This window comes from Zootoca vivipara, chromosome 6 (assembly GCF_965207765.1).
Source record: "Zootoca vivipara chromosome 6, rZooViv2.hap1.1, whole genome shotgun sequence".
NCBI lineage: Eukaryota > Metazoa > Chordata > Lepidosauria > Squamata > Lacertidae > Zootoca > Zootoca vivipara.
Genome location: NC_142589.1, coordinates 27,351,018 through 27,372,401, shown reverse-complemented (window position 1 = coordinate 27,372,401; position 21,384 = coordinate 27,351,018). Strand labels below are relative to the sequence as shown.

The 21,384-nt window shown below is 43.2% G+C and overlaps 2 protein-coding genes across 6 annotated transcripts in view; one reads left to right on the top strand and one right to left on the bottom strand.

Annotated features, from left to right (window-relative positions):
- LOC118087211 (uncharacterized protein F13E9.13, mitochondrial) overlaps positions 1–17,103 on the bottom strand; it is a 27,193-nt gene extending 10,090 nt beyond the window's left edge. Inside the window, exons 1-5 of one of the 5 annotated variants that reach the window (XM_088671849.1) lie at positions 15,756–15,863; positions 14,939–15,014; positions 14,028–14,092; positions 13,332–13,414; positions 6,590–6,770 (exon numbers count right to left, since the gene is read on the bottom strand). In XM_088671849.1, coding sequence (XP_088527975.1) covers positions 6,590–6,770; positions 13,332–13,414; positions 14,028–14,092; positions 14,939–15,014; positions 15,756–15,789 — 439 coding nt within the window. In that variant the 5' untranslated portion in view covers positions 15,790–15,863. Of the gene's footprint in view, positions 1–6,589; positions 6,771–13,331; positions 13,415–14,027; positions 14,093–14,938; positions 15,015–15,213; positions 15,332–15,755; positions 15,864–16,620 lie in introns of those variants that run through there. The other 4 variants (XM_088671847.1, XM_035119653.3, XM_060276094.2 and 1 more) reach the window with 4 other exon arrangements.
- The window catches only part of CCNE1 (cyclin E1), a 20,049-nt gene continuing 15,683 nt past the window's right edge, over positions 17,019–21,384 (top strand). Inside the window, exons 1-4 of the mRNA XM_035119649.3 lie at positions 17,019–17,159; positions 17,970–18,012; positions 18,452–18,542; positions 20,464–20,532. Of these exons, the coding sequence (XP_034975540.1) occupies positions 17,999–18,012; positions 18,452–18,542; positions 20,464–20,532 (174 nt within the window). The 5' untranslated portion in view covers positions 17,019–17,159; positions 17,970–17,998. The remainder of the gene's footprint in view (positions 17,160–17,969; positions 18,013–18,451; positions 18,543–20,463; positions 20,533–21,384) is intronic.

Genomic DNA, 21,384 nt, shown 5'->3' with positions numbered 1-21,384 from the left:
TTCCAGAGACCCAATAATATGCATCATTCTGTGCAGCCTCAAACAGATGTAGTTAATTAAATCAGAATCTACGCACAGGAAATTAGGCACTACTGAAGAACACATGGTACACCTGTTAATAATGAAGCAGTTGTGAACAAAGCTTGGCGAGCCGTTTCAGACATGGGAAAACTCTTGCCATTCCCCCTCAGAAAGGAGGAATAATCAAGATGGCATGCAGCTTTGGCTAAGACAATGACATAAATTGCTTTTTGGTGTTAAAAAAGAAAGAAAGATGTTCCACTGTAAAGCAATGCCTCAAATAAAAAAAAACCCAGAAAATAATGCTGATCTCTTTAGCAGAGATGTAAGGATAACTTTGTAGGTGGGGATAAGAGTCAGGGCCTTTTCTGTGCTGGCCTCCAAACTGTGGAACTCGTTCTGCCTAGGGGTACATTTGTCCCACCACTGCAAACCTGAGGCCATTAAAACTAAAAAACCATATATTTGGGGCTTTTGTTCTTGGAGATCTATATGACAACAGATAGCTTCATGATTGCAGGATTTTTATACAGTAGTACCTCGGGTTACAAACACGATCCGTTCCGGATCGCGGTTCATAACCCGAAAAGGTCGCAAACCGAGTGCGCCGCTTCTGCGCATGCGCAGGACATGCACGCGCCGAAAACACTTCCGGGTTTGCGGAGTTCGTAACCCGAAGTGTTCGCAACCCGAGCGGGTCGTAAACCAAGGTACGACTGTATTGTTGTTTTATTTAATTAATTGGCCTTTTAAAAAATGATTGCTAATGCTGCTGTTTTGGGGTGTGTGTGTGTGTGTTGTGTTACTACACTATGAAAACTGCCCTGAGTGGCCTAAGTCCCAAAAGGCAGCCTTTAAGTAACTGTATAAATGAAGAAAATAAACATTGATCCCTCAAAGTGGATGCTGGCTCTTAGATGTTAATTTTGTTTGAAGTATCCATTCTTATTTCTTCACAGTATCCTTATGCCCTATTTTTCTTCCATCAACCTCCTTCAGATCAGCTTTTGCACAGATTTTATTTTATTATTTTTTTAGGAGCAGGGGTACAATGTATTTGTATGGCTAAGGTCACCATCAACAGCCCTAGAAGAATCCAAAAGTTGAGAATGTGCGTGTAATCTAGAAACACTCTGTATTGCTTTTAAATGTTCATGATGTTTTTACATAGCTCTGACCTTTTAAGAGGGCTGCATATAAATAATTTTAAAAATAAAAAAATAAAAGCATTTGAAGACTAGATGCAGCCATGGAAACGCACTGGGAGTCTGTTTCGCACCAAACAAAAGCACCAAACTACACTACTGGTTTTACATCGAACCTTCAGTACAGCAATAAAGATGGGCTTTGCTCTCCACTTAAAACAGCCTTTAAACTGGCAGTTTTGCATACAGGAACAAAAATTAAATTATAGTTCAGTAAAGATCTAGTTACAAAAAAATTGTCATCTTAAAAAATATAAAAGCCTTGGGCAAAGATGACACCGTGACGGAAACCAGAGTGCACAGAAACGCTGTTTACCTTCCCACTGGAGTGGTACCTATTTATCTACTTGCACTGGCATGCTTTCGAACTGCTACGGTAGGTTGGCAGGAGCTGGGACAGAGCAATGGGAGTTCACCCCGTCGCGGGGATTCGAACCGCCAACCTTCCGATCGGCAAACCCAAGAGGTTCAGTGATTTAGAATAAACAAAGTGTTTATTCACTGCATTTCAGTCTAAATGCAGAAGGAGAAACATATGAAGCTGCTTACACTGAGTCTGACCACTAACTCGTTAGAATTGCCAAAACTGACTAGCAGTGGCTCTCCAGGACTTCTCCTTTGCAAGCCCTGTTTGGAGGTGCTGGCAATAGACCCCAGGACCTTCTACATGCAAAGCACTGATCTACAGGGGACATGCCACCACGGGTGACACCACAGTGGGTATGTCTCCTGTGGGTTGGCAGGAAAGGCCGTAACTCGTAGATCTGCATTATGCCACTATTTGGGTAAATCATCCAAACCAGCGTTACTGACTGATTTCTGTATATTTGTCACGGCCTCAGCCCCTACCTAGGACTGCTTGCAAATACAGTGTTGGGCTCCTGTGGAGAAGAAGCCAGCCCTCAGAATGCACACTCCCCTCAACTTCAACGCAAATTCCACTCTTTCTTCCTTGTCATCTTTAACCATGGTTTCGTGTTGCATCCACAACCAATGCTACCCAGTCAACTCGAACCAGCTGACTTGTAAACCTTAGTTGCTTACAAACCCTGGTTAAGAAGGGTGCCTTTTAAAGTATTATCCATGCCTAACATCAATGCAGATATAACCAGGGCCGTCTTAAGCCCATCCAGTGCCCTGGCGCCAAGGTCCCTCCTGCGCCCCCCCCTCCAGAGCCCCTCCAAGGACCCGAGAGTGCCAAGTGGACCGCGGCAGCAGCGGGAGGCCACCTCCGAGGACTCCATGCTGCGCCTCCTTCTCGTTTCCCCAGCGCTGGGTTCCGCTCAGTCAAGCTTCGCCACCAGCGCGCGCACCGTGGGACCAGTAAGAGCTGCTTGGGCGCTGTGCGCGCGCTGGTGGCAAAGCTCGACTGAGCGGAACCCAGCGCTGGGGATACGAGAAGGAGGCACAGTGCGGAGTCCTTGGAGAAGGAGAGAGACGCGGCGCAGCCTCTCATCTCGTGGAGCGCAGTCCTGGCCAGATCGTCGGAACCCTGCGCTCACTTGGCGCCCTTCCAGCGCCCGGCGCCATGGTTCTCCACGCCACTAGCCTCTATGGCTAGGACGGGCCTGGATATAATGAATATAAGGAAAGGGGATAGGTCTTTTTGCCAGAATCGAAATGTATGGCCCCAAAGCTGGCCCCTGATTAGCAAACCATGGCTTTCAGGGAACAGCAATACATTTGCACTGGGCCTTAGTGACTGTGCTAAATTGAGTTTGTGGTAAACTGTGTGAAGAGAACTGATAATTATGTTTGTCAGCTTATGCATGCCTAACAGCTGCCAGAGCCTATCCATGCTTACTCAGAGGTAAGTCCCTTGGGTTCAGTTGTATTTACTTCTAGCTAAATATGCATAGAATCAGGATCCAAGGGTGATGTGAATTGCTAGAAATCGGTATATAATTCTAAGTTCTAGGAAACTATTCTGAATGAAGTTGAAAAGGTAATTCAGTGGCCAATTTAATTCAATATAAATGAAGATTAGAGTGTAATGCCAAAGCAGAAAAGGGGCAAAATCATTCCAAGTAGCCTTTTCTAAAATCACAGGAAGAATGTGAAAGAGAGAGGAGAAGAAATAGTTAAAATTATTGAGTGCACCTGAATATGAAGACATATCTGCTCTCTAATCAATTCTGCATATTGACTGAAGATCCTAGTGGTTTAAGTAAACCAAAGCATTCATCTGCAACAGTGAAGTAGGGGGAAAATGGCATTATCGTTTTTTGAAAATAAAATGCAATATGTAAAAGTAGTGCCAATCTAGGAAACAGATGTTAGATATAATAGACTATTCATCTGTCACAGTTTGCATCAAGATACATTAAAGGGATTGTATAAAAGTACCGGTAATGTATGTTTTTAGCATTAATCACCTATCATTCTTGAATCAGACATATAATAAATGAAATGCTAAAACTTTTAAATGAGCATTCCAGCAGGCAAAAACAAGGCTGCATTAGAGCAATTTGTATTATTAATGCTCGTGCCATAAACAAAACTGACTTTTTGCTTAAATATAATTTCTGTGCTTTTGTCTGAAACTTACTCATAAACCAAGTTATAGTATGCCCACAATGATTCTTACTGTACAACATTTGCTAAGTGCTTAACTGTGCAGGTTTCCATCATCTCCGCAACAGGCCTGTGAATGGAGGCAGCTAGCGTTCGAAACTCCCATTGTTCTAGGCGCGTTGTGCGACAGGGAATTTCATTAGCACGAGCAGTTCCTGAGCTCTGGGCGCAGTTTAAAATTCAGATTAAAACTGCAGAGTGGAAGGAAAGGAGGACCTTTTTCTGCTTCCCCACTTCCAGCTACTTTCTGAAGATGGGAGAAGAGAACCTCTTAAGAATATTAGGGGGGTGGGCAGGGGAAGGACTAGACCATGTGGAAAATGAACATAATATTTTAGCTGAAGTTCGTTCATTTTCAGGTTTGTATTCTTGTTATAAAAAAGCATGCCTAGACATTTCATTGTTGTGCCCGTAACCTAGGTTTAAGGTGCCATTTACCTCCTAGCTTTCACCTCTCAGTTTCTAATACTGGAGGCGGCCGCTACTGTTCCCATTTCAGAGGAAGGTGACCAAAGGTGAGCTTTAAGAACACCTAATGGTTGCATAGATGAGCTAAAATTTGAATCCAAAACTTAGGATGGGCACTAGCCATTGGCCTACAGTTAATCTCCTTAAATTCAGGTTAATTTAATTTATTCTTAAGTGAATTTCATTAATTCAACAGAGGTATAATAGTTCATTACAGTAGATTACCGTGATATCCTGAGGTGTAACTGGAATTAGATGAGCAATGATAATGATTTAAATTAATCCCTTATACCATTTTATAGAACTAAATGGAAGGAAGCCATCGATGGATATTTATCACGAAGAAGCATAAAGCAGGTGTTAATACGGTTATGGGGAAAAAGAACTTATAATGTGCTTTGCTCTACAGCACAGAAAATATCCGCTGGCAAAATCAAAGAGAATATCCCACCCGAACAACACAGTTTCCTACTGTCGCCTAACCATGGTTAGCTGCAGTTTACAAAGAGGGTAGAAGCCAATTTGCACCCCCTGGTCAAAGCTAACCAAGCTTAGCATCAACACTGGTGCGTGCATAATGCCATACCTTTGTTAGCTCTGAAAAAGTGTGTGTGTGTGTGTGTGTGTGAGAGAGAGAGAGAGAGAGAGCAAGTCATGTGTGAGAAGGAAGGAGGTTTGTGAAAATGAGAACATTATGCCTGCTCAGGGCTTGTGAGTAGGACACACATACTTGAGGGGTGTACAGCCTAAACCTCACCCTCTTGGATTTGAAAAAGTTGGTAGGTAAGCTAATACCAGTTGAGAATGGGAGAAGGTACACCCAGGGCCGTCCTTCCCATTTGGCTTAGTGGCGCAGTGCGCCAGGGCGCCTCCCCATCAGGGGCGCTGGGCTGGGGTGCCCAGCAGCCCCGCGCGCTGCTCATGTTCGGGGAGGCGGGAGTAGCGCCCGAAAGGGCTCATTTCGGTGCACTGTTCCTGGAATGTCCCCTCGCAACAGCAGGCTTGCTAGCCGCCGTTCCAACAGCACCTAGCAAGCCCGCGCAGGTGAGGGGATGTGGCGGGAGCAGCGCCCGAAAGGACTCCTTTCGGTGTCCTGTTCCCGCCAAACCCCCTCGCAACAGCAGGCTTGCTAGCCACCGTTCCAACAGCGCCTAGCAAGCGGGGGGAGGCCAGAGGGATTTTGCACCACACTGGATACCCTTAAGATGGCCCTGGGTACACCACTAAAAAGAGGTTTGCCTCAAGTGATTTATTTTACGAAGAATATCCAGTGTGTTCAACCACTGGTCTTCCTCGTGGGCAAAGGGTAAGAATACTTGGATGTGTCCAACATGTCAATCACGATCTACTGGTCGATCCCTGTGAGGCTTTGGTAGATGGCGGTCGATCGCCAGTCCCCTTCCGGCCCCGGCCCCTCTCTATTGTTGCAGAAGGGAAGTCTGAGGGGAAGCCTGAGTTTTGAAACGGAGGCTTTTATGTTGTCAGCAATCAGAAGGCTAGTGGCTGCCTCTGTTCCTTCCCCCAATAGTGTGCTTTCCCCTCCCTAAAAAAAAAATCTCAACAACTTTGAGCTGAACCCCTAAAAAACAGGGCCTTTCCCCTCCCTAAAAAAAGAACTCAACAACTTTGAGCTGAACGGGGATCGATCACTGCCAGATTTTAAATTTTAAAGTAGATCGCAGTGTCTCTGGAGTTGGCCACCCCTGCTCTATAGGAAGGCACATGAAATCCTTTATGCAGAGGAAGACTCAGAAGTACTACTGAATTCAATGGGTCATACTTCCAGGTAAATGGGTTAGGAATGCCGCTTTAGACATCCTGTATAAAATGAAGCGGTACTACTAGTGCCCTTTGCCATCAGCTTGATGTCCACTTTTTCCTTCACTCCGCAGGTATACCCCCACCCACCTCCTGACTGTGGAAATACCACACTGCTGTGGGAATAAAGCAGTCATGGTGGCTTTGCAGAAAAGTGTGATGAGCTGGAGCAAGCACGTGAGAGCCTGTGTGGTGTAGTGGTCAGGATGTCGGGCTAGGACCTGGGAGACCAGGGTTCAAATCCCCACTCAGCTTTGAAGCTCACTGGGTGACCCTGGAGTCTGGACTAGTCACTGTGTCTCAGCCTGGCCTACCTCACTGTTGCTGGGGATTAAATGAGGAGAGGCGAGAAAAGACGTACACCACCTTCAGTTCGTTGGGGGGGGGGGAAGGTGGGATATAAATGCAATTAGAAATGACAATATACATAAAATCTGGTAAGCAGCCTGTGTTTAGGTCTCAGAATGCCAAAACAAAAAGCAATCCCAAGTCACTTCACTTACCAGCAGCAAGAGCGATGGCTACAGCCTCTTGGTTTGCAGCACTTAGGATCTGAACACCCACTGGGAGACGGGGGCACGTCTGTTTCACAGTGGCACAAATGACTGCCATGGCTGCAGTGATTTCTGCACCAACACCAACTGTGTACGGCCGATCATGCATATTTTCTACAATCAAACCATCCTGTTGGAATTAATATAGAGCTATTAAAAATCAGAAGAGCTGCTCAGAAATAAACAAGAGGGATCTGTGTGCAGTGGATAAACTGGCAGATAACGCACAAGGAATTTCACTGCAGTCATGCACAGCAGCGCAGAAACTGCCTTCTTAGCACAGAATCTGGAGCCTTATACAGTATTCTAGGACTTCTCGGTTTCCACTGCCAGAAAAGTGCTTATGTTGCAGGAGAAAAGACTGGTGAGCTTTTATTAAATCTGCAAGCCACAACCTTTGTTTGAGCCAAATTCCGTCTTTGTCATATCCTTCTAATAAAATTAGCTAAGGGAGCCATCACAAGAGGTAAGGTAGCTGGGACCCCTCCTATGCCCCTCCCCCCAGTAATTCATACAGGAATAAGGAGGAATACTACTTTAACAATGTCAATAAAAATTCCCAGTATATGTAGCCAAGCTCATTAAACAGAGTTTTAGGGGCCCCTTGCAGATAATAGCAGCAAACAAACTAAGGTGTAAAAAAAAAACCCTGCTCACCTTCAAATACTTCTGCAGAAGATAACTTTGAGAATGACTCTGCTTGTACAAACCCCCCCCCCCCGCTAAATGCTGACCCAACAGCATGATTTTTGTAAAACAATCATTTAAAATTAACATTGCGCTCAATTACAGTATATATCCCTTTCATTTTTTTAAATATAAACTTTATTTCTCTTTAAACATATTACAAAAAAGGGGGGAAAAGAAAGGTTTTTAAATAGAGCTACATTAAAAAGTAACTCATATCAATCATAGATACAAAAATAACTCAAACAAATCATAAATACAATACAGTCACTCATCCAAAATTAAGATACAAATGAAAGCCAGGGATACCTACTAGATACTACAGTATATATCCCTTTCAAATGAATCTGAAGTGCAAAAGCCATTAAATTGTGACTTTCATTTTCTAGGTGCAAAGCAATTTAAAGTGAAAGCCTTCGCAGATGATTTGGTTTTAACATTGGAAAATCCAAAGGAAAGTGTTGCAGAAGCTATAGAAGTAATGGAGAAATTTGGTCAATTGGCAGGATTCAAATTAAATAGACAAAAAACCAAGGTTATGGCAATGAATATGACGAAAGAAGAAAAACAGGAATTACAGTTAAAACATGGACTCGACGTGGCTAAAAAGGTAAAATATTTGGGAATATGGATGACAGCAAAGAATATTAATCTTTACAGTGATAATTACGAACAAGTATGGAAGGAAATAAAGAAAGACCTGGAAAGATGGACTAATATGAAAATGTCATTCTTAGGAAGAATTGCAACAATAAAGATGAATGTATTACCTAAGATGTTATTCCTATTTCAAACTATACCTGTGGTTAAAGGTACGAGGCAATTCCAAGAGTGGCAAAAGATTTTATCAAGATTTGTCTGGCAGGGGAGAAAACCTAGAATAAAACATAAGATTTTGGTAGATAAGAAAGAAAGAGGTGGATTCGCCCTGCCAGACTTGAGACTTTATTATGAAGCGTCCTGTATCTGTTGGATAAAAGAATGGATAACTCTAGAGAATACGGACTTGTTAGATTTGGAAGGTTTTAACAATAGATTTGGATGGCATGCATATTTATGTTATGACAAAAAGAAATCACATACCGGGTTTACGAATCATGTGATAAGAAGATCTCTGTACGAGGTGTGGGAAAGAAATAAAAGGCTGTTAGAGACTAAAACACCCTGGTGGGTCTCACCAGCAGAGGTATTAACAGTTAAGAAAGTAAATATGGAAAAGAGGCGGGCCACGTATGAGGAAATCTTGACGAAAACTGAAAAAGGATGGAGTTTAAAACCTTTTGAGGACATTAAAGGAGTGTTAACAGGATGGATAGAATACCATCAAATAAATGATGTGCTTAAAGAAGATAGAAAAATAGGTTTTGAGGATAAAAGATCCAAATTTCAAATAGAAGTGCTAGAAGGCAAAACAAAGCTTTTGGCAAAGATGTATGATCTGTTGTTGGAGTGGTATACAAAAGATGAGTTGACAAAAGAAGTGATGATTAAATGGGCAAAAGATTTGGGGCATAATATTGAATATGATGCGTGGTTGAAATTATGGAATCAAACTTTAAGATTTACAGCATGTACTGCCTTGAAAGAAAATGTATATAAGATGATGTACAGATGGTATTTAACTCCAGTTAAGTTAGCTAAAATGTATAGAATGGGTGATAAAAGTTGCTGGAAATGTAAAGAGAAAGATGGTGAATTTTATCATATGTGGTGGACATGCGAAAAAGTTAAAAGATTTTGGGAAAGTTTATATAATGAATTGAAAAAGATGTTTAGATATACCTTTCCAAAAAAACCAGAAGCATTTTTGTTAGGAATAATAGGAGGAGAGATTAGAAAAGAAGATCAAACACTGTTTATGTATGCAACAACCGCGGCTAGGACTTTGTTAGCCCAAAAATGGAAATTACAGGAATTACCTACAATTGTGGAGTGGCAGATAAAAATGATGGACTATGCTGAACATGCTAGATTGACATGCAAGATTCGTGACCAGGGGGAGACAAGGTTTCAAAAGGACTGGAGTAAATATGTGGACTATATGGAGAAAAACTGTAGATCATTAAAAACTCTTGCAGGACTAAAATAAACCTTACGAATTGACCAATATGTTAAAAAAGGAACTGCAAAAAAAAGGAATTAACAAGAAACCTGCATGAAGGGAGGGGGGGAAGTCATAGCTCGGCGGAGCAAGGTAAAAGATGTGAATATAAGATTTTGTATAAAAGATTGGTTTTGTTAATTTGTTGAATTTGGAAAATTGGAATAAAATGTATTTAAAAAAAAATTGTGACTTTCATTTTCACCAAGTCAAGCCTTAATTTTCCCAAGAGAACAGGGAGCATTGGCTGCAATAATCGAGGGATCTGATAACCAAAAGGAATTAAATGAAGACAGTAGAGATGCTTATTAAGAAGAGCTGGTGGATCTGTTTTTTGACCTGTTTTTCTACTGAGAGATTAAGAAAAGAAGCAAGTCACTATTTTCTCAGCCAAACCAAACTCAGGCCTCTTGTGAGGATTAATGGAGTTAGGGGTGGAAATACCATGCAATGCACCCCAAGTTCATGATGTCATCAGGGCGGTCATTCAATACTATTTGTGCATGTGAAAGCTTTGAGGCAGTTCTAATGCTTCACTTCCAACCAGTACCTATCCCGTAACTTCATACCACAAATTCAAATCATACTTTTGTTCCAGTTTTGTTGTGCTGTCACCCCTCCAAACAGCAAAAAACTAGGTAGCATTGAGGAAGCATCACATAACAACCAATAACGCAGAAGAAACCGGCCACAAATTCACTCTTGATTGCGTCAAGAATATGCTGCAGAAGGGGTTCCTAGTCTTTTTACAGGGGCAAGCTTTTTACAGGGACTTCCTTAGGGAGGAAGTCAACACCACTCTTCTGATCTTCCACATTTCAGCTTGCCCCATGGAAAGATCTCTCCTCTCCTCCCCTTGTGTGTTGTTCTGTTGGTTCTCCAGTCCTCCAGAATCAATTGGGGAGCATGGCAGGAGGGAGGTGATATTGCACTAGCAAGACTTGTTCTGGCTTCCATTAGTGCAACTACTTAATAGAACCTGCCCCATAGAGAATCACACTTCCCCCAAAACAGCCAAATAAGTACTGAGCATGTTCAGTAGTCAGAATTCTAGTATAAGGGTGTTGGGGGGGGGGAGAGATTTGCTTGTCTCTTTACCATTCATAATTTTTGTTTAAAAATTTAGAAGAGAATGGAAGATACTTAGGAGAAAAGGCATCATCAAAATCTAGAAGGTGCAGCCTCTACACTGACGTTTTACAAAAGGCCACATGTGAGGCAAGAAGTTCAGTGATCTGGTAAAAGCAATTATGTTGGTATATTTCCCGTCCTCTGTAAAAATGAAAGCAGAACATGGCAAAATTGAGAGGGTTCTAAACTCCTTGGAATCTGTCACTGCATATAATCTTGTCATGGCAATTTTGATTGCGTTTGGCAAAACAAGCATATCGCAGCTACAATTTTTCAGCACAGATGGCATCATGTCTGAGCATTCACTTGTTTTCATTAATATGCTCCAACATTATAAATCTTCCATATTTATTATGTTCTTTTAAAAAAGCACTAATGCATCAAACAAGCCACCTTCTATATAGAAAAAACCTTGCAGATCTGCTTTCATCAGTCATGTCTGCATACCACTTTGAGACAGGAAGATGTACTTGTAATCCTCTCTTTTCTACTCCACTGTTTCAGCAAAAAATTTTTTAAGGGGCTAGGGAAGAGTTATAGCTACAAGAAAGGCGGCAATGGATAGAACAATCACATTAGCATAGATCCCCTCAAATCAGTGGTAATACATGAGCGTTAAAATGCTATGGTCCATACAGTAATGGTATGGTAAAATCCAAACTGCACAGTAAGTAAAAAATTGCATTGGCAAGCCAGCTTTTGAATCCTCCAGAACTTTTCAACAGAAAGGCTGTTAAAACAAACAAGGGAGCAAAGAAAAGGATGGAGTGGTGTTGCTGCTCCCCAGATCTACAACTTATAATGATAACATTATGGAATGCAGACGTTTTGCAGACATAATTGGATTCACATCTCAAGGTCCAAGAAATAGTTGCACCCAGGCTACTGAGAAAAATTAAAACGTCTTGGAGTGGGGTGGGGAGAATCCATTTTTAAACTATGCACTATGTGAAGAAGTAACTCCCTTTGTCTGTTCTGAGACTTCCAACATTCAGCTTCACTGGATGACCTCAGCCTGTAGTATTAAGAGGAAGGGAGAAAAACTTCTCTAGGATTCCTTCCCCCATATCATGCATAATTTGATACACCTCTCTCATGTCCCCACACTTACTCTCCTCTTTTTCTAAACTAAAAAGCCCCCAAATAGGGAGGTTGTTCAGCATCATGATCAATTGGGTCACCCTCTTCTGAATCTGCTTCTGCTCTAGCAATATTGTTTTTGAGGTTTTGCCACCAGCGCTGTGCACAGTACTCGAAGTAAGCCACTCTATATGTAAGCTAGAACTGTATTATAACTGTATATATAACCCTTTCTCCACCTGTACTTCAAGGCATAGCTGTCAAGTTTTCCCTTTTCTCGCGAGGAAGCCTATTCAGCATAAGGGAATTTCCCTTTAAAAAAGGGAGAACTTGACAGCTATGCTTCAAGGCCACATGTAAATCTGCTGCATCTTTGACTTATCCTACATTTCCCCCATCCTTCCTTATATGCCATTTCTATCACTCACCTGTCCCAAAAATCTTTCCTGTGACATACCGGTATCTTCATCAACTCTTATCAATACACCCATCAAACTTTCTCCCATTTTTTTGGCATTCGTTCCTTTTGTCTTTTGACAGACTAAATTTAGACTTCTCGCTTGATTCTAGCTGTAAAGAGGTGCGACTTTATGAAGCCCTACAGAATGCTTACTGTAAAAATAAAAAATAAACCAATCTATTCTAATTAAAAAAAAAGAAATCAGTTGAGAAATAACACCAGAACCAAAACTATGGTTCATTTAAGTTCTGCTCGAAGGCTGGTTACTAGGGCATCACATCACCACCATGCCAGGAATTTATATATTCACTGCAGGCAGGTTGATGGAGAAGTGTGAAGCAGCACGGGAATACAGGGTGCAATGGAATGTGTAAAGCATACCCTGACCTTTTCAAAGGACATGCACCCCGTTAAAAATCTGCTGACCTATGGAAATTACTGCAACACCTAAGGACCAATGGAAATTCATTGGTACCTGACTGTTGTTGCCTCTGGCTCAAAGTGGCCTTTCAGGTCTTGCCTTCTAAATACACACAACAAAAAGACTGCTTTCCATCGACAGATGTATCACAGTGAAGTTGTGGTTGGGCAACAGTACAATACGTACAGACAAGTGCAAGCTGCATTTGCTGTATTGCCTTTTTATGAGTTAGGCTACGCTGCTCTGGAAAAGCCTTAACTACAACAGCCAGGAAGTGAGCACCAGAATGATAAAAAGACGATGGCTTGAACATATATGATATGTATGTAATAAACACATGCAGAGATGTAGAGAGTGCCTGACCATTGGTCCATTGAGCTCACTTTGTTGTGGGCCCTCCTTTTGTACCTGCTTCATCTTAAACTCCTTGATACCATGAGGAAAAGGGCGTGGCAGACTGTAACCAACTTGAAAACACAGTGCTGTGTAATTTTTGTATAATGCTACATTTTTTTCTGTATGTTTTTATTATTGTCTAGTTTCATTGCTCCCCACTCTGGGAAATATTGAATGAAGAGTGCATTATAAGTACTCAAAATAAATAAAAAAGCAACAAAAGAATGAAATTGGAACCTAAATATATATTTTAAAATGTGCACTCCAGTTAAATTGATGGATTGCTATTTCAGACTCTTTACAAAACATGATTTTTTGTTTGAATTTCAAATACACCATCACCACTTATTATCTCGATCCAGAATTAACTAGGAAGTTTCAATAAACAAAAGAGAAAGGAAGAGATAGCTCTTACAACTCCTGCAGCCCTGTAAATCTCAGCTTCCTGACAGGCTTCTTCAATGATCTGAGGCAATGGCAAGGTATTCCTTGGGGTTCCTGCAAATATAAAGTTGTCACCACACACACACAAATACATACACACACACTAACTTTTGATGCCGTCAAGGTTATAGCTATTCTATACTTTGGTAAGTGACAAATTAACCTCCCTTGTCGTAAAATCAACCAGTGACAAGAACAAATCTCACATATTGCTCACCAGCCCTTCCAGAATCCCCTTGTAATGCTTTCTTACAAATGAATACCATTTAAGTACCGTAACTGAAAAAGTGAACAATAAGGCACTTATATAAATGGCAGGACTTCATATGGACTGTAACAGGTAATAAAAAATAATAATAATAATAATAATAATAATATAGGATTTGTTCAGATACCATAATAAAATACGGTTACAGGAACGGGCCACAGTGATGCTGCCTTCCTCTTCTGAAAAGATCATAAGTTTTAGCTCCAATTTTTTAATTAACTTCAGCTCATATTACATCCAAACTCAGAAGAATTGTGGTTGATCTTAACTATGGTTTACTGAAAAAAGCCAACTTCAGACCTTGCTATAGGAAGCTGGCTTATTTCAACAGACCACAGTTAAGATGTACCACAGTTTAGGGTTACTAAACTGTGTTTAATTAAAAATGGAAGCAAATACCTCTGATCTTCTCACCGCCATCATGCCTATGAAGGTAAGGTCCAAAGCCTGTTCTTGTAATGAAGCTATAGAAAGGTTCACTAAACTTAAAAGTCAGGCAAAGTATCCTAGTTTTGTATATTCCTTTATATTAGTGTCTGGATAATTTAACAAGATACTGTCTTGGGAACAAGTCCTACATAGCCTTGGGCTAACCCAGTAAAATGCAAAGATCCGTATAGTTAAAGCTACGGTATGGTTTTCCCAGTAGTGATGTATGGAAGTGAGAGCTGGACCATAAAGAAGGCTGATCGCCGAAGAATTGATGCTTTTGAATTATGGTGCAGGAGGAGACTCTTGAGAGTCCCATGGACTGCAAGAAGATCAAACCTATCCATTCTGAAGGAAATCAGCCCTGAGTGCTCATTGGAAGGACAGATCGTGAAGCTGAGGCTCCAATACTTTGGCCACCTCATGAGAAGAGAAGACTCCCTGGAAAAGACCCTGATGCTGGGAAAGATGGAGGGCACTAGGAGAAGGGGACGAGTCGACGACAGAGGACGAGATGGTTGGACATGAGTTGGAAGCTACCAAACTGCGGGAGGCAGTGGAAGACAGGAGTGCCTGGCTTGCTATGGTCCATGGGGTCACGAAGAGTCGGACACAACTAAATGACTAAACAACAACAATATATGATTTTCTGAGAGCAACATTTTAAGGAGTATAAAATCCATAAACACATTTCATTTGGATAACTGAACTAAGCATCAGTTAGCCATGCTTTCCTTTTACATAGTCCAAGGTACCTGGCAGTGCCTGGCATTTTTTGAAGCGCAGAACATCTTTGCCATAATAAATTTTCCCCTAGCACCTGTTAATATTCTCTCCTACCCTGTTGCTTCAAATAACAATTAAAAAAATGAGGCATTCACCTGGCAGCGCTTTCACATGGACCATCCCAATGATGACTGATCGCAATCGCCCGAAAAGCTGCAAAAACTTCATCATCTAGAGAGATGGAAAGATCCTCATAAGCATATGACTAATTGGTTTCTTTAATCAAGTAACAGGCCCCAGAAGCAACATCTTGCAAATGAGAACAGTCTGCTTTTGTTTCTTTACTTTCTTTCAAGATATTCACAACCTTCTTAACTCTGTGGGCCCTCATTTTATACAGAATAGGAATTTTATCTATAGGATATCTTACCAGGTTTTCCATCACTTGGCCAGTCCTGTTTTCTAACAGCCGCATCAGTCAATTTACACATATTTAAAACTACTTAACAGAAAAAGTAAGTTGTAATGATGGATAATTTCTTTATAATGTCCTCCGCCAGTGGGAGACATGGGAAGCAGGGCTCATTTCATCAGCTTTACTGGAGGCCCAGTTCCATCAGACACCTCCTACTCCTGAACAATGCAAGCTGGTCATCACAAGAACAGTTTTAAAAACTGGTTCTGAAGTTTGACTCCCCACCCTCCTCTTCCCTCCCAGTCCCTTTCCCCATGTGTGTCCTGCTTTTGTAAACTGTTACTGTTTGCAGGAACTGCTTTCCTTTAATTGACTGTATGTAAGCCACTCCGGGAGCCTTTTTAGCAGCAGAGTGGAGTACAAATGATCTAAACAGAAAATACAAACTTATGCCAAGGCTCCATTGTGTCTGCTAGAACAGTGGTTTTCAACCAGTGTGCAGTGGCACCCCTGGGGTGCTTTAAATGATGGTCAGGGGTGCTGTGGGCAACACTGACCTCTGTCCCTCCTTCCTCTGATGCCCTCTGCCATTTCAGCCTCCCAAAGACTTGCACAGCTGTTTGTTACAGCAACACTGGCTACAAGCTCTGGCTGGTCAGGTGTTGCTGGTTGCCAGTAGCTGAGGTAGCCTTGAAGTAAGCAAACAAGCAAGCAAGCGGGTGAGGGAGCCCAGCCAACTAGTCCACCAGCCCTTGCTCTCTGGAATGGACAGACAAGTCCCTGGCCCCTGTAGGGCAGTGTGAGGAGGCACCTCTCAATGAGAGCGGAGAGGAGGCTGACAGAACGCTCCACAAGAAAGGGCAAGGGGCTGCCAGTTCTGCAGGAAAGGGTGACATAACTGGGCTCCTGAGCCCCACGGGGGTGCCGCAGAAAGAATGCAGTTGGTCAAGGGAGCCATGGACTCAAAAAGGTTGAAATCTTCTGCTCTAGGGAAACCTTATTCATTGATCTCAGACATGTGTTGTAATCACTGCTACCAGCAGAAGGCACTCTGCACATGATCAGATGCGTTTCCCCCGGGGAGACTCATTCTCCGAGTCCTAAAAAAAGTGTTAGAAAGCAATAGAAATACTTAACAAACTGAGGTCCCTTGCAAAAGCCCGGGCCCCGGGTTTGTATGCTTGTTTGTTTTTTACATATTAAAAGCAACTCATTGCACGATCTCCCAAAGAAAGCTCAACAACTTATTGTGCGGTCTCCCCCAAAAAGATCCTGGGGGGGGCATTTAAAAAAATCCTGTTGATCTTTCCTCTCAATATCCCCACTTCCTACTCAATTGGTAATCAGCCGCACTCTGTTTATGCTCAGAAGCACCGAGATACTGGGAAGTCGGAGGGAAGAAGGGGGTGGGGAGTAGCCGACCGTATAGAGAGGCGTTTCCTCGCGCTCTTCCCGCTCCCAGACGAGGAAGGAAGCGACCGCCCGCTTCTCCTTCCTGCTCAGCAGCAGCAGCAGCGCCGTCTCCTCGCAGAAGCCCCGCCCCGGCCACGCCCACCCGCAAACCCCGCCCCCGGGACCCCCACAAGCCAACCTGGGCCGGGGCCTCACGCTCACCTGGAGGCCCCCCCCCCGCGGAGGCGCCTCCACCTGCCCGGGCCTGGCCTTAGCCTTATCCTTAGCCTGACTCCAGTGCGGAGGGGAATGAGGCAAGCCGGAGGCATCGTCGTCGCCGCGGCGGCCCTGAGGCGGCTGAAATGCCCGCGCTCGGGGCCTGGGCCCGCCCTGTGCGCGCAGAGAAAAGGCCGCGCTGGCCTGACACGGGAGCTGGCGCGCCGTGAGGAGGCGAGAGGACGGCGGCAGCAGCAGCTAGGAGGAGCCCGCCTTCCTGTGTCCCGCCGGCCCGCCCACGAATCCGCCAGCCACACTGCCAGCGCCGGCCGGCCGGCCGACCTCTGCTCTTGGTAAAATGGGGGGGGAGGCCCCCTCACCCTTGCTCACAGTTGGGGGATCCGCATTCAGAGGGGTTTCCCAGGCATTTCTCCAGGGGCACTGGTGGGGGTGGGGGGGTGAAATGACAGCCTATCCTACCCTCGGGTACCCCGAAACGAGGCGAGAGGGGTGCATTTTCTCTCCATTCTTACACTTTCTTTGTTTTGGGGTGTTTTTTTGGGGGGGGGGGTTAACCCCGTTATAAATATGTGGTGGTGGGAATTAGCGTGCTGCCTTGTATGTAGGTGGTGATTTTGTTTATATTATTTTGGATTTATTGGTTTGGGGGGGGGTATTGAGAGGTGGCTGGGTCAAGTTTTCCCTTAATTGCTTTCACATGGAGTAACTTGGATGGGTGCAGTTAATAAGGTGTTAAGAGGGATAGCCCCTTTTTCCTAACCTGGTGCCTCTTTTTCTGGGTGAAAAGACACACACACTTCCCAACGAAGCTTATCAAAATGTGGGTTTGCATGAAATTTCTTAATCCCCCAGATGTGCAACTGTTTTATCTCCATGCTGTTGCTGCAGAAGGCGGCTTTGGGCCTGCAACATTTTTTGGAAGCTTTTCTGTTCCTTTTTAGTGTTTGAGTTGCATATCAATGTTTTTTTCTCTCTTGCCTTTCTAAGCCTTTATCAATCCTAAATTTTCATTCTTTCTTCCAATACATTTTCCTCCATCTTACCTTTTTTCTTTAAAAGTAAGCCACACTAACAACTGAGATATTTATCTGAACTGAAAGCTTTTGCAGATTCATCACTGCAGTTCTCTCTTTTCCCCCCAGGGTTGAAGTCTTGATCTCTCCAGGCCACCATGCCCAAATCCAGGTGAGTTTTATGCACCTGTGTAGTCTAGGGGTTCCCAAACTGCAGTCCATGGATCACTTCGTTTAGGTGGTCCTTGGCATGTCTGTTAAAATGCAGTTTAAAATCACGCAGCATCTAGCTCACTGATTTACAGTTGCTATAACAGGCAGAAAAAAATAAGGTCTGCCAAGGCCACCAACAATTTCCAAGTGGTCTGGGGAATGAAAATAGTTTGGGAACCACTGCTCTAACCTTTAGCAAGGCCTGCAAATCCTGTTTCAGGAGGAACTTGTAAGCCTGGAACTCCCTATAGCAAATACAAAAGAAACTCTCAACACCATGTATGAACAAGCATGTTGACAAGTGGGTGAAAGGGTGCACTCACATAAATTTTTTCTTCAGTGAAAACATGTTTTTATAATGTATGGCATGATAGGACTGAATCTTCCACTCTCTGCAGTGATCGCAAGGACAAGAACACTCCCACTGAAGATGAAGATCCCACCGACTTCACTGTTCGAACCCGCAAGAGAAAAGCTGATGTCGCCACAGTAAGTGCCTGTATTTGTAGGGGAACAACTCCAGTCATCGAAGAGTACTGCCCAAATCAGATCATGTAACTAGCAACTGTATCCATTTGAAAGAAAAAAGAACGTTATGACTCACACTCACCCAAAACCTTTTTCATGACATTATCTACTCTTGAAGATAGGATTAGCATACTGGTCAGTTGATTGCCTATTTCAGTTTGATTAAATAGTCTGTAAAGCAAAGAATGGCATGGTAAGTCCCAGGCAAGGTTAGGAGCAAAGGAAGCTGCCTTATCCTGAAGCTGATTTGCTTGCCACAGTAAGCCAAGCTATGGCTTACAAAGCCCACACAAACAGGCATGTTCTCAAAGAAGAGTCCTTTTTACTGCTGCACCACACTGCTAAGCCAAGGTTTCATTTAGCATGTTTTCCTGAGTGGGGACTTGTGGTCACACTCTCTCCTTACTAGCCACACACTGTAGCTAAAGATTGATTGTAGTCTTACTAAGCCATAGCTTCATTGACCATGTTACACGAACCAGGTCTGTGTCAGACTACTGGTCCATTTAGCTCAGTGGCTTTCTGTTTAGACAGAACATGTTCCCAGGTCTACCTGGAGATGTCAGGATTGAACCTGCATGAAATGCATGTACTCTATCTACTACACATAGCTGCCAAGTTCTCCCTTTTTTTAAGGGAAATTCCCTTATGCTGAATAGGCTTCCTCGCGAGAAAAGGGAAAACTTGGCAGCTATGTTACTACAGAACATATATTCTCCTACAGGCCACGTGCTAATAACAGCAGGTATCTCTGAACAGGTACACAAATAGCTGTTTGGGGCAAGGGCCGCTGCCCAGTACCACCTATGGCTCCATCTTTCTGGCTGCAAGAACCAGGAAGTACCCTCTCCACATCAAGTCATCTGCTCTGAGAAGAATTGAACACTAGTTTGGAAACTTAGTAACTTCTAAAAAGTTAACTTCCTTGTTTCATAATGGTGGTTATTTTTATTTTATTTTATTGTAGCTAGCAAAAGTACCAAGCACAGTACCAAGCACCCCCCCCCCCAATAAGTAAAATAGTTGCAATGTGCACGGTGGAAACTGCAAATTCCTTCAGGTTTTTCCATTTGCACTTAGGTTTAACCTTGGCTAAATGCAAAAGGCAAAACATAATTATGTAGACATGTGCTAGCTGGTAGATTTTGGTGGATTCTATCTTCCCAGAATAGATGGTAGTACATTTGTGCTCATGTAACCATATCCAAAATGAGTAGTGGAACCCATGTGAACAGCCATCACATATGTAAAGCCTGTATTTTAACTTCCTTGTTACGATAGCTAATGTTCATGAACTGTTTTAAGACTATAGCATAGGGCAGCGTTTCTCAACTGCTGTTCCGCGGCACACTAGTGTGCCGCGAGACGCTGGCTGGTGTGCGGCGACGTGCGGCGACGAGAAGGGCGATTTGCATTGTCACGTGCCTGGCGGCCGCCAATAATCAACACTGGCCCACCGGAAAGCAATATTTCTCCTCCTCTTTCCCAAAGCTCAGTGCAAACGAGCCTGGCGGCCGCCAATACACAACACTAACCCGCCGGAAAGCAATATTTGGCAAGTGTTTCTTACAGTCATAATTATAATATAGGGCGGCACAGAGTTAAATTTTTTAACTTTTTTAATGGTGGTGTGCCTCGTGATTTTTTTCACGGAACAAGTGTGCCGTGGCCCAAAAAAGGTTGAGAAACACTGGCATAGGGAGACCTCAGCTGAATCAGGCCAAAAGCCCATCTAGTCACTGTTCTCACAGTGGCCAACCAGATGCCTGTGGAAAGCTCACAAGCAGGGCCGGAGTCATATACCGGTAATCCCAGAGCCACTTCTCCCTGCCCCCCCCCTTACTGCAGACTGGTAAACCTCACTTCATTCTTTTCCATGTAGTTTTTACAGGATCCAGATGAAGAAGTTGCCAGAACAGAAATGACCAAGAAGAAACAGAATGAGAGTCAGGTAATTACTTGGGCTTTGGACTATTATTCAGTGATACTGTTTAAATTGGTATAGCTCTGTTGGGTCCTAAAGCATTAAGCCAGGCATGGAGAACCTGTGGACCTCCAGCTCTTGCTGGGCTTCCATCAAACCTGACCACTGGCCATGCTGGCTGAGGCATGATGGGAGTTTGAGTCCAGCAACATCTGGATGGTCACAGGTTCCCCATCCCTGCATCACACCTATGAGTCTTAGAGGATATGATAAGTTCCAACTTTCTCTAGTTCCCAGGCCCAGAGGCATACTGTATATTCCTGTGTATAAGACTACTTTTTAACCCAGGAAAATCTTCTCAAAAGTTGGGGGTCGTCTTATACGCCGGGTCGTATTTCTTATACGGCGAGCGTATCCCAAACTCTATATTTTAACTGGAAAAGTTGGGGGTCGTCTTATACGCTGGAATATACGGTATTTGTTGTTATTTGTCCCTTGTACCTGTGGTAGGATAAAATAGGGACTGTGATGTTAGCTGGAGTTGTTTGTAGTTCTCACTTTTCAGGGTTTCAGCTTCTGCCCAGAGCCTGTAGATTCTGCATTTTTGAGCAGAGAGAGGTGGGAGATGCTGCCTACATCTGATGCATATTCACTTGAACACTAAGGCATCATGCCATGAATAGGGTGCCTTTTCACACACTGCAAATACAATATTTTAGACTATGTTTTTCCCAGTAATATGTTTAACCAAATTGAAATAAACACAATGGGTTACATTCAACTAAATCCTAACCAGAGGAAACCCTTGAAATTAATTAACCTAAGTGTGTAATGCCCATTAACTTCAGTGGATCCACTCTGAGTAGGAGTTGAATATCA